This window comes from Peromyscus leucopus, chromosome X (genome assembly GCF_004664715.2).
Source record: "Peromyscus leucopus breed LL Stock chromosome X, UCI_PerLeu_2.1, whole genome shotgun sequence".
Lineage (NCBI taxonomy): Eukaryota > Metazoa > Chordata > Mammalia > Rodentia > Cricetidae > Peromyscus > Peromyscus leucopus.
In genome coordinates, this window is record NC_051083.1 from 15,541,858 (window position 1) to 15,554,894 (window position 13,037).

At 43.2% G+C, this 13,037-nt stretch overlaps 1 protein-coding gene across 1 annotated transcript in view; it reads right to left on the bottom strand.

Moving 5' to 3' along the window:
- Nucleotides 1-11,079, bottom strand: part of Lancl3 (LanC like 3) — a 107,514-nt gene extending 96,435 nt beyond the window's left edge. Inside the window, exon 1 of the mRNA XM_028881404.2 lies at nt 10,165-11,079. Within this exon, the coding sequence (XP_028737237.1) occupies nt 10,165-10,737 (573 nt within the window). The 5' untranslated portion in view covers nt 10,738-11,079. The remainder of the gene's footprint in view (nt 1-10,164) is intronic.
- Between the last annotated feature and the right edge of the window lie 1,958 nt (nt 11,080-13,037).

Genomic DNA, 13,037 nt, shown 5'->3' on the forward strand with positions numbered 1-13,037 from the left:
TCAATTGTACTATTCTAAAATAAGAAGTGGTATTGAGAACACATTTTCTATTGCATGTTATAATAGAGCCTCTTCTCATGTTATCATTAAATAATTCAAAATTTCTAGAATGTGGCTAATTAGGTCATTTAAGAACAAAACCTTCTGGGCCTGAGAAGATGGCCTAGTGAATAACAGCACTTCCCTGTGCAAGCATGAGGACCGAAATTGGAATTCCAAGCATCATATACAAGTTACGTGCTTTTAAGCCCAGCATCAGGGGCTGTGGACAGGTGATCCTGGGAGCCCACTGGTCAGCCATTCTAGCTGAAACAGCAAGCTTCTGACTCAGTGAGAGGCCCTGACTCACGGGAATAAGCAGAGGAGCAATAACATGATGTAGTGCTGTGGTTTCTGCATACGTACACATATACTCACTCACATACATGCACCACACACACAAATAACCTACACAGTTCCCCTCACTACACACAATTCTTTAAAGAATAGAGAAAAAAGATAGAGAAAAAAATCTGTGTCCAACAGAAAACGACATCTATTGGGAAAAAGTCCGTGCTTCCATCGATTCATTCAACATGTTAGAATCCCTAAACTTGTCAGGTGATACGCTATGCAGTGATCTTTCCTTCAGCATAAACTGAAAAGTGGAAAGCTGATATTATGGAACCCGTGGAAAAAAGTGGTTCTTAGTAAAGGACAAATAATGAAACTCCTGACATTTGGGGTAAATCAGTAAAACTTGATAGGAAATCTCATAAAAGTGGGAGATTTTGTATTCATACCTGCTTGACAGACCAATGGCAGCAACATTACCCATTGGCTTTCTCAAAGGGCAGAATTATGGGTCACACAACAAACCCACCAATCCCACACCTGACTTGGAACAGCACTCTCAGTTTGTGTGAATGCTAAAATGAGAGAAGCACCGACTGAGAGCACATACTTGACAACCACCTGGTGGAGCCTCGGGGCTCATCTCTACCACTGCCCAACTGCGTATTCTTCAACCTCCCTGGGCCTCAGTTTCCTCACTAGGTATTATGAAGATAGTAATGGTGCCCATGTGGTAAGGTTGTTGATAGTATAACATCCCTTCTCTAACAAGGCCATACCTCTTAACCCTTCATAAAGAATTCTACTACCTGGGGACCAAGAATTCAAACATATCAGGTGAACATCCTCATTCACACCACCACCTTCGGATGCTGCTATCTGAAAATCATAGAATGGCCAAGAAAACATGATTGAATCCATATGTAGTGGTACACAACCAGAGTCCCAGCACACAGGAAGCTGAAGCAGAAGAATCACTTGAGCCCAGAAACTGGAGGTCAGCTTATGTACCATAGTGAGACTCCTACCCTAAAAAGGAGGGAAAACCATATACATACAAGAAATAGTAAACTCACTAATTGGGTTGTATTTATATATTTATTTATATATGTAACTAACAAGGGAAACAGTGATTGGAATAAGGAGAACATTCATTACATCAATTAACAAAAAGTAGAGAGCTAAGCCATTCCTAAGTTGATTAGGCAACCAAAGAGACCTTCCCTAGCTATTTTTACTTCTGTTCTCCTATGTCATCCCTCTATAGTCAAGATGGCTGCTGCCATTTCAAGTATCATGCTCTTGTATAACTTAAGTAGAGAGGGGAAAGTCTGTGGCTTTTCCCAGTATCTATTTTTTTTTTAATCACATAGAATGTTCCTATACCAGAAGACTTTCCGTTCTGACTCATTGCCCATCACTTGGTTCCAGGCCAGTTCCAGTTTTTAGGGAAGATTGAGAGCACTAATTGTCTTTCATGTCTAACCTTTAAAATTGGACACAGGTTCTGACAAGAAGGGAGAGAGAATGAAATGGCTGTTGGGAGGTTACCAAACTGTCTGCCCTTTGGCTTCCCTTGGCATGATCTGTCTGTGACTTATCACCTTTAGCCACTCACTTTTCCTGTTGCTGGTGTCTCCCTTCCCTTTCCAGGTCACCTCTATGCCCCACGGCAAATGTAGAGTGTTTTAATTTTGCGGTTGCCTGACCACTAATCAAACAAAAGCTATGATATTAACTTAATTAAAGTGTATGCTAGTAAATATTGAAAATATATTTTATAGCAGAAACAGTTCACATTCCCTATTTTTCTTTTTCAGGTTACATGTAAAGGTTTATTATTTTTTTTTACATTGAAAACAGGTTCTTCTCTCATATAATACATTCATTCCTACCACAGTGTCCTCTCTCCACTCCTCCCAGTTCCTCCCACCCACCCCCCCTCTTCTCTAGATCCAATCCTCCTCCTTTTCCCTTCAGAAAAGAGCAGGGTTCCAAGAGACAACAAACAAACAAAAACCAAGATACAATGTGACAAGGCAAAAGCCCTCCCTCATATTGAGGTAAGACTGGATAGCCAAGTTTTAGACCAGAGACATAAGGTAGAAGCAAACACAATTGGCCAAAATAAAATCAATGAAATAATTCCTAATGGTAGTCTGCTATATTCATAGATAGCTGCTTGTCCAGTCATCATCAGAGAGGCTTCCTCCAGGAGCAGATGGACATTATGTGGAGAGAAAGTCTAAATTGGAAGTCTCCATTGGGCCCTTATTTTTCTTAATAATCATTATTGTTATACTCATATGGCAAGTTCAATCAGGTAATATAAAATGAGTTTTCTATGAACTATTAATTATTTCCTTTTTTACAAAAGTGTATTTCATAAATGTGCTTTCTTCATTTGCACAGATGATCCTTTTTTATTTTATATAAGAGATTTTCTAGTCATTTTACATATCAGCCATGAATTCCCCTGTCCTCCCTCCTCCCACCCTCCAGCCTTTCCCCAATACAACCCCCATTCCCACCTCCTCCAAGGCAAGGTCTCCCCTGGGGAGTCAGCCCAGCCTGGTAGATTCAGTTGAGGCAGGTCCAGTCCCCTCCTCCCTGCACCAAAGCTGAGCAAAGTGTCTCAGCATAGGTCCTAGGTTCCAAACAGCCAGCTCATGCACCAAGGACAGGTCCTGGTCCCACTGCCTGGGGGCCTCCCAAACAGTTCAAGCTAATCAACTGTCTCACTTATCCAGAGGGCCTGGTCCAGTTCCATGGGGGCTCCTCAGCTATTGGTTCACAGTTCTTGTGTTTCCGCTAGTTTGGCTATTTGTCCCTGTGCTTTTTCCAATCATGGTCTCTATATCTCTTGCTCATATAATCCCTCCTCTCTCTCATCAACTGGACTCCTGGAGCTCCACATGCTCAACTATGTTCATAGCAGCATTATTTGTAATAGCCAGAACCTGGAAACAACCTAGATACCTTTCAACTGAAGAATGGATAAATAAAATGTACATATACACAATGGAGTGATACTCAGCAGAGAAAAACAATGGCATCATGAGGTTTGCAGGCAAATGGATGGAACTAGAAAAAATCATCCTGAGTGAGGTAACCCAGACTCAGAAAGACAAATATGGTATGTACTCACTCATAAGTGGATGCTAGATGTAAAGCAAAAGATAACCAGACTGCAACTCACAACTCCAGGGAGGCTACCTAGTAAAGAGGACCCTAAGAAAGACACAGGGATCGCCCAATGACAGAGAAATGGATGAGATCTACATGAGCAAACTGGGAGTGAGGGGGGTAATGGAGGGCAAGAGTCGAGGGAAAGAGAGCTTAGGGGAGTGGGAGATCCCAGCTGGATCAAGAATAGAAAGGGAGAACAAGGAAAGAGACACCATGATAAATGAAGACCACATGGGAATAGGAAGAAGCAGAGTGCTAGAGAGATCTTCAGAAATCCACAAAGATACCTCCATTATTGACTACTGGCAATGGTCGAGAGAGTGCCTGAGCTGACCTACTCTGGTGATCAGATGGCCGAACACCCTAACTCTCATGATAGAACCCTCATCCAGTGATTAATGGAAGCAGATGCAGAGATCCACGGCCAAGCCCCAGGTGATAATCATATTTTTAAGCTTTATTTTATTTCCAGTTGTGTGTGTGTATGTGGGGAGGGGCATGTGCGCTACAGGAGGACATAGGGGTCAGATCCTCCCTCTTGAGCTGGAGTTACAGGCAGTTGTGAGTTGCTTTGATTTGGATGCTGGGACTAGAACTCAGGTCCTCAGCAAAAGCAATATATACTTTAAGTCATCTCTTCATTCCACAAATGATCATATTATATATGTACTCTGTAGCTTGCTTTTTTGTGTAATATACTTTGGGCATATTTGCCAATCTTATATAGAGAAACACCTCTTTATTTTGGTTCTATGTGACTACAACATGACAACCATATTGATGGACACTAACATTTCCTAGTTTCTTTTTTTCTTTTTCTTCTATCACAAATAATGCTATAAAGAATACACACACACACACACACACACACACACACACACACACACACACACACACGAGAGAGAGAGAGAGAGAGAGAGAGAGAGAGAGAGAGAGAGAGAGAGAGTTTTTTGCACCCTGATAGGAGAGAGAGAGAGAGTGAGTGAGTTTTTTGCACCCTGATGGGCTTCTCTGCCAACGCAGCAATCCAAATCAGACCAAATAGGAAAAGGCCCTGTTTACTGGGTAAAGTGTTTCCAGGTGATTACCCGGCCCCATAGAGAGGAGACAGGGATAAGAGACCAGAAGAAGCACATGTCTGTTTTCTGGGATGCAGCTTATATACCCGTGGGAGTGGTCCTGAGCCTCTCTGGGGAGCTGTGTTTGGTGGGCTTTGAAAGGGCAGGTTTAGGGAAAGAGATAGGGGAGGGGAGTTGAGGTGGATCTTTCACCAGAACATTCCAGACTCTTTGGGTACAGGGATGCCAGGGTTCCAGGGGTTGAGGTGGAGCTCCCACCCAAACAATATACATATAGAATATATACAAATATTATATATATATTAATCTTTCTATATATTTGTTACCTACCTTTACAAGTGTGCATATAGGAAACAATTTTTAAGATTGAGTCAAAGTTCACACATATGTTTTTTTTTTTTTTTATTTGCTGGAGATGCCCAGAGTGTTTCTGAAAATGCTGTATCAAGGGAGGCTGAGGTAGGAGGATTGGTACAAGTTTGAAGCCAGTCTGGGTTAAAGGTCAGCAAGACCCAGCCTCAAAGGAGCCACCCAAAAACAGTGTTGGGCCAGGTATCGGGTACATGCCTTTAATTTGAAACAGCAGCAGGCAGATCTCTGTGAGTTCCAAGGCCAGCATGGTATACACAGCAAGTTCCAGGCCTTCCAGGTCTGTCTCAAAAAAATTAAATTTTAAAAATGCAGACTACAAGCACTAGTAATACTCATAACTGTTACCTACAGAAGTCACGGATAGATGTGTATCATATGTTGTTGAAGAAATCTCAAAGTATCACTGACTCCTGTTTCAAATGTACTGTAATCAATCACAAGTTTCACTGTAAAATCCTAATGTAATTAAAAAGCACCTATGCTGCTGCATCACATTTTTTTTAATGTTTTGGTCTTTGGATTGACTACAATGGGTTTCTTTTTGTAGTTCTAACTTTTAATTTATATATTTGTAAATATTACCCTGAGAAGTCCTGAAAGTTCTTCTGACTGACAAAGGAGTACTTGGTGCAAAAGGATTTTAAAATAGCCACATAAACACTTCTTGCAGGTGTGTGTGTGTGTGTGTGTGTGTGTGTGTGTGTGTGTGCTAGAGATCAAACTCAGGGCTTCTCACATGCTAATCAAACATACTTCTACCAAGAGCTACATCCCTATCCCCTTATCATTTTTAATATTGACAATCTACTCAACATTCAGAAAATCAGTGATTTTTTCAAATCACTGATAATTAATAATCTTATTGATTAAACATAAAACTAATTCAACCTCCTAACTTTGACTTATTTGGCCCCATGGGAATCTGATTTTAATTTACTCCCAACTGGGAACCTTCCTTGCCTTTGAAATTCCTTATCTCCTATTCTTATTTATTTGCAACCTCTAAGCCTGGGTGGCTTGTTCTTTGCTGGCCCCTCTGCTAGAATGGCTGCTCTCCGGGCAGCCACTTAAGTCTCACGCTCCAGTTTCGAGACATAACATGCCTTCACAGAGGAACCTTTCTACCATCCACTCTCACACTGTAGCTCCGCCTTCTCTCCCTTCGTCCTCCACTTTAGTTCCTGTTTGCTTCCTTTAGATCATTCTTACAATCAAATCACAGTCTGTTGTTTTTGCTCACTGCTAAGTCAGAGCATCTAGCACAGTGCTTGGTGTAACAGAAAAAAAAATGATGACTAAATGAATAAAATGAAAAAAATTCAATGAAAAAGTGTTTTTGCAAGGCTAAGCTTATTTGATCTTTTAAGAATTCTTATTAATCCAATTATAAATGTGGGGGTTAAGGCTCAGAATTTTGAAGTTATTTGTCCAAGATCATTGAGTGACAACGTTATTTTATTTGATGTCCTAGATTTTCCTTAATCCCTCTACCTTCCCTTCTATATCTCCACCAATCAGTAGATGGCAGAACAGACTGACTGTAAATATTATGGCATGATTTCTTGGGACTTCAGTGACTCACTGTATAAGGCCATGTCATTTCAAACACTCTTTCCTTAAGTGTTTTCAGGAGAGTTGAATTCACTGGAAATATAACATAGAGCGATTTGGTTTCTCTCTCTCTCTCTCTCTCTCTCTCTCTCTCTCTCTCTCTCTCTCATATATATATATATATATATATATATATTAAACATTTATCAATTATATGAACACAAATGGAAACTTCAAAAACTTAGGTGAAAGGAGGAAGAATGATCTAAGAATGTAACAAATCAGAGGTAAGTGTTGATGTATGAAAATATATATGGCATTGTATTCTAGGGCATGTGATCCATAATTCTGGCCTTATGCTTTCTAGTAGCCAACAGAAAGTGAGAAATACAGTCACAAGACATATTTCAAAGACTAAATTGATTCTATCAATTGTGAGAAACAATGCAACTATTTGTTTCCATCTCCTGAGACAAATTCCTCTGTGGGCCCTTATAATGAAAGGAGTATGATACTGCAATGAGCATTCTAAATTACAGTCTCATAAATCAATACATCAAGCTTCATACAATGAAGTGCTGCAGCATGAATTAACAGACATGGCTGGTGTGATACCCAAGCCCACACGGCATCATATTGCCTTATAATCTAAATTGTGATCTATGAACCAACCATATCAGTCCTACCTAGGGACTTGTTAGAAATGCAGACTATCAGAGCCTATCCTAAGGCTAAATCAGAATATTTTCTATAGTTTACTATATATTTATAATATTTATGACATTTTTTCTGTATTTTTCGGACAAGATCTGCAGGTGATTCCTATGCAAATTAAGTTTTCAAAAGCACTGATCTAGTGGGTCATTTTGATTTGAATAAGAATTTGTAAGAACCTATAATCTATTTATTCAATTCATTTCTTCAATAGCTATTTACTGAGAACCCAGAAGTAGGAAATGCTTCCTTTAAACATAGCACCAGAATCACTAGCATAAAGGAAAGTACTGATAAAGGAGATACCATTTTAAAGGGAGATTGGCAATGCAAGCCACGCAGTATCCAGACAATATCTGCAACAATACAAAGAGAAAAGTTAGGTACTATTTTCATATTGGAGCTCCGGCAACATAAAAATATCTCCATCCTATGCAATTTAGTCTGATTAGTGACAACATCGGTAAACAAACTGAGTAAAAAAACAGGAAAGGGGGTAATTTTAAATAGGGTTGACAGGAAATGTCTCACTAAGGAGGTAAAGACCTATCCAAGGTCATGGAGCTAGCTATATAAAAATACCTAGAGGAAGTGTTCCAGGCAGGGAGAACAGAGAGTCCAAACCCCCTGAGACAAGAGAATGCCTAAAAGAACAGAAGGCCAGTGTGGTTATTGAACACTGAGTAAGAAGGAAAGTACGCAAGAGGCTTGATCATGCGAGGCCTTATCGGCCATTTTAAGTGTCACAGCTTTATAAGATAGGAAGCCACTGGAGAAAAAGCAATAGGGAGCCACTGAAGGATGCTGAGCAGGAAAATGACGTAATGAGAAGTGTCTTTAAGAAGCTAGCTTTTAAAAAAGGTGGATGAATGGATTCGTGGGGGAAAAAAAACTTAGCCCAGAGTGATTCATTCATTCCATTACTTATTACGTGGCACAGATGTGTCAAATAATGTGAGAGGCTCTAAACTGGGGTGATAACTATGGGAAATGACAGAGGAAGGTGAATGTAAATGACATTGAATGAAAAAAAGATACTGGGACACAATGACAGATTATTTATAGAAAAATGACACACAAGTTAGAAATTCAATTTAATCAAGGTTCACGGATCATCTACTGAAAGAAAAGCTGTTTGCTGGCAAGGAGTTCGGGAGGGGAAGGTGTGCCAGCCCCTGCCCTACGCATTCAAAGCCTGAATTTCTTGGATGGCTGAAACTGAGGCCAGCACTAGGAGTAACTGATCTAACAAATTAAAAGCTGTTCTTTCAAAATCTGGAGCTTGTTCTCTTGTTCCTTCTCCGGGGAGCAGCCAGAGAACCTCAATTTGATTAGTACAAAAAGACAGATGTGATTTGGCAGGAGGGCAGAAGAAAGGTCTTAAATGTTTTTGTGGAGCAGGGCTTTAAAGTGGTTTTGAACCATTTCTGCACAGAGCCCTCCTGGTCTCTCTGGTTGATTTTCCACTCTGCCACTCTATTATGGAGAAAAGACTCGAAGGCACGGGCAAAAGAAGAAACAGACTTAAGGAAAACAACTGGGGAAAAAATATTTTTAAAAATTGCCTACCATCAGACTGCAGGGTTTGGGAAGCAGATGCAAATATAATGCAAATGATATGTAAATCTCTCTGGCCTTCTAAATGGTTTTATACAACTGGAAGGGCCTTGGGAAACAGCTAGCAGATAACAATGACTCAGAAGCAGAGCAAACTATTTCAAGACAACTTTGTCACATGGCTCTTTGCTGCCCTGCTAGCTTGATGCATCCTTTAGCATTTTTTTCTCTTCACTTGAATCAATCTCACTCACCTGATGTAAATTAAAAAAAAAAAAAAACAAAAAAACAAGTCTACTTGCTTACTGGTTAGCTAAGCTAATTACACTTTGAAGGCACTCCATATACCTTTCTTTTTTTTTCTTCAAATGCTTTTCTCACCATCTAGCCAAGTTAAATGTGTTGCTTCCTCCCTAGAAAGTGTGTTGTTCCAGTGGATTATGAATGAATGTGTCTCTCAGTTCTAGTTACTATGAGGCTTTATAGTTTGTTATTACTATTATTATTATTATTCCCTCAACTACACAGGAACTGGCACATTTTCTTCTAACATCTCCATGTTACATTCAAAGGCAATTCAGGGGGGGAAATGACTACATATATAGTGGTGAAACTGAATTGCCTTCAAGGAGCCCCTGAAAAAATTATTTATTAAGAAAAGCTGCCTGGTCACAAATGCTGTGGCTTTGGCCAACCTAACTACTGATTTTCAAATGGAAAAAAAAAGCATTCAATAAACTGAGTATATTTCTGTCTACACTTAGTTATTTTAAAAGACCATACTCCCATCAGATACATATTTATTATGAGTCCCAGGGTGAATTTAATAGTAACACAGTGCACACACCAGACCTATGGCTGGGCAGCTGACTATTGGTTACAGGCCCAGGAGTCCAGAAGCAACTTTCCTGCACGTCAGTCCTAAAAAAATCCCATTACTTTAGACTCTAACATTCAAGTATACTTTTACTAGCACGGTCAAAAGAAAGAAAATAACTTTACTCCCGGTTTTTAAACACTCACTTCTAAGGGCCACAAAGTCAACCCCTAAAAAGCTATGGAGCAAGAAGGCAGGTGGAGTGATGCCACCAAGTTCACTGCAAAAAAAAAAAAACATGAACAAAGTGCAAAGCCAAGTAATCCAACAAACGGGAGCGCGGACAAAGAACAGGGAAAGAGACAGACAAAAGCAGAAAATAAAGCAGAAGGGGCTGAAGAAAGCACAGCTCCAGACAAAGAAGTAACAAAGAAGAGATGGGGATGCACGACCAGGGGTGGTGCTGCGGGCGTCGGGGAGTCTGGAAAGCAGGACCCCCCGCGGGCGCGGGCAGCCGGCGAGCGCCCTCCGGCGGCCGGGGCTGCGTCTTACCTCCTGGGCGAGTTTCTGCTTGAGCACCAGCGCGGCGCACAGGTAGCCGGCGCGGCCCACGAACAACTCGTCGGAGCCGCACTCCAGGAAGGAGACGGGCGCGCAGACGGCGCAGAGAGCCCGGAACTTGCTGAGGGGCTGCACGTAGTCGGAGCGGCCCAGGGCGTGGTACACCAGCGTGGCCACCGCGTGCACGCCCGCGCCCCCCAGCAGGAAGGCGGCGCGGGTGTCGGCGTCCGGCTCGCCCCACTCTTCGGAGCGGGAGCACGCGTCGATGAGGCGCTTGGCGGAGCGCAGGTAGCGCTCTCGGGCCCCGGCGAAAAGCGGGCTCTGCGAGACGTGGTAGAGCATGTAGGCCACCCCGGCCACGCCGCTGTACAGACCCCCCTGGCAGCTGCTGCCCGCCGCCGTCGCCCCTCGGGCTTCAGCGCCGCCCCCCAGAGGGGGCAGCTCCTGAAGGATGCGTTCGATGGTAGAGGTGACCAAGGGCGCCACTGCCTCCTCGCACTGGCCCGCCAGCAGGCTGCCCTGGTAGTCATCGAAGCGGTTGGCGAAGCAGCGCTTGGTGTCCATGCTGTCGCTCGTGGCCCCCCAATGTCGAGCTGGGGACCTTTGGAGGGCGCGCCCTGCAGCCCAGCGCAGCACCTCCTGCTCTCAGAGGCGCTCGGGTGGCTGGGAATGCGATGGGGGGGTGGGAGGGTAGGATGGAGCGAGGAGGGTGAGACGGGAGGTGACAAGAGGAGGTAGGTGCAAAGAAGGATCGCGGAGAGGGTGGCCCAGTGGGGCAGCGGGCTGCCGCGAGCTTCCCGAGTGGCCCGGGAGAGCACGGGGAATGCGTGTCGCGCGTCCCCCCTCCCAGAGGCCGCGCCCTCGCCGAACCGCCCCCTCCTGCGCCGCCGCAGCTCCGAGGCTCTCCAAGGGGCCGAGGTGATCTCCTCAGGCAGGACCCACGCGGGGCCCGCGCCACTCCTCCCGCTCCGCCCTCGGCTCCTCCCCTCCCTGCAGAAAGCCTGGGACGTGCAGGGCACGGATCCGGAATGCTGAGGCTGGCCATCAGCACACCTGGCAGCCGAGGTGATGACTTCCAGTCCCTTGTGTGCTCAGAGGCTTTGCCTCGGGTCAGCACTAGCAGCACCTGGGAGCCGGGTAAAAATGCAGCGCCGCAGGTTTCTCCTTAGACCTATTGAATAAAAAGTCAAAATATACAGCAAGAGCCCTAGGTTATAAGCATCCACAATAAAGTTTGTGAAGCCGCTGAACTAGGCTAAAGTACCAGAGAATACACAGCTGGAAGTCTTCTTTCAAACTTGGTCACAGTGGAGTTCTCATTCAAAATGCCTGAATACTCAGGGCAGCAACAGTGTGTGACCGGTAGTGTGGAACGTGTTTCATGTTTTTGAAAAGGAGAATGGAAACTCCTTGCTTGCCTTCTATTATTTTGCTTGGCGTGCACAGGAATAAAAACCCAAAGAGCCACACTAGATTGGAAACACCCTTACTTACATCTACCCCTGTTCCTCTATTTCCCTGCTCCCTCATGAAATTAGAAAGAGGCCAATTAAACACCTTTAGATCATTAGCTAGTTAATATGTGAATAAAGCTTAGGTACGGATTTAATTGGTCCTTAGTTTACTGTTCACCCCTGTTTACTGTTTACTGTTTACTTAGTTTACTGTTCCCTCCTGTTTATTCTCCACAGGCATTACTCCGGGTCTGATCGCCTATGTGCTTTGAAACTTCATAATAGAGGAACTACACGTGTTCTGAGACCCCTTGAGGTGTGTAGTTGAGTGGAAAAGACAGAAAATAAACACAAGCTTTCTTCTGTTCAGCTCTTTTAAACTAATTCTTCTTTCCACAAAATACTGACTACTGAAGGCTAAAGAGGACACCTCTCTCAAGGGTATTTGTGTTTTCCTAGAGGCTGTAAGGATACAAGTAAAAGTTATTCACAGGAAAGTTTCTGGAACTTTGTGCAGAAAGCAACTACTTCACTTCACCTCCCTCACTCATTTTAAAGATCTGTTTTGTTTGGAAGCATATTTACCTCAAAAAAGATTGCCGTGTATGAAATAAATCATAATGATCCATTTTCAATATGACGTGTGTTTAGAGCTCATCAGAGAATCATAGACTAGCAGAAGGTACTAGGCCCCTGTCTATGTTAGCTGGCAGCTGGTGCCTGCTTTTCCAGGTGTTCTCAGTTCATACTGAGGTTGAAAAGTTACAAGCAGTGTGCTACATGACCCAGCCTATACATCAGAAAAGGAGGGAATCAGGACTAGAGAGTTGGGTCAGCAGTTAAGAGCACTTGCTGCTCCTGCAAAGGTTTCCAGTTCAGTTCCCAGCACTCACATGGTGACTCACAACTGTCTTACTCCAGTTCCAGGGGATCCAACACCCTCTTCTGGCCTTTGAGAGTACCAGATACACACAGAGTGCACATATGTACATGCAAACAAACACTCATAGACATGAAACAAAAAAGAAGTCTTTTAAGCAAAAAGAAAGAAAATTGTGGACTCCAAAGCCTTGGGATATAAATTAGATAAGGCTTTGTATCTTGAACCCATAGGATGGGGAATTTGAGATGGGAATGATCCTAGACATCAAGAAGACTGTACCTCCCTGAGGATCTCAGCCAGTAAGGGAAATGTTATCCGGACTAGAAAACCCATTTTCCCCCACTCCAAATTGGTGCACCAGCCATTTTTGCCTGACTTTGCAAGGTCACAAAATGAAACGCTTCGTTTTTGCTACTCTGCGTCTCTAGTATGCTTATTATAAAGTGAGGATCATTGTTTCTCACAATGTGAGGGCATTCAGGAACTCCTGCATTTGGTAGAACACCTGCATCTCTGGAGAGTGGGAG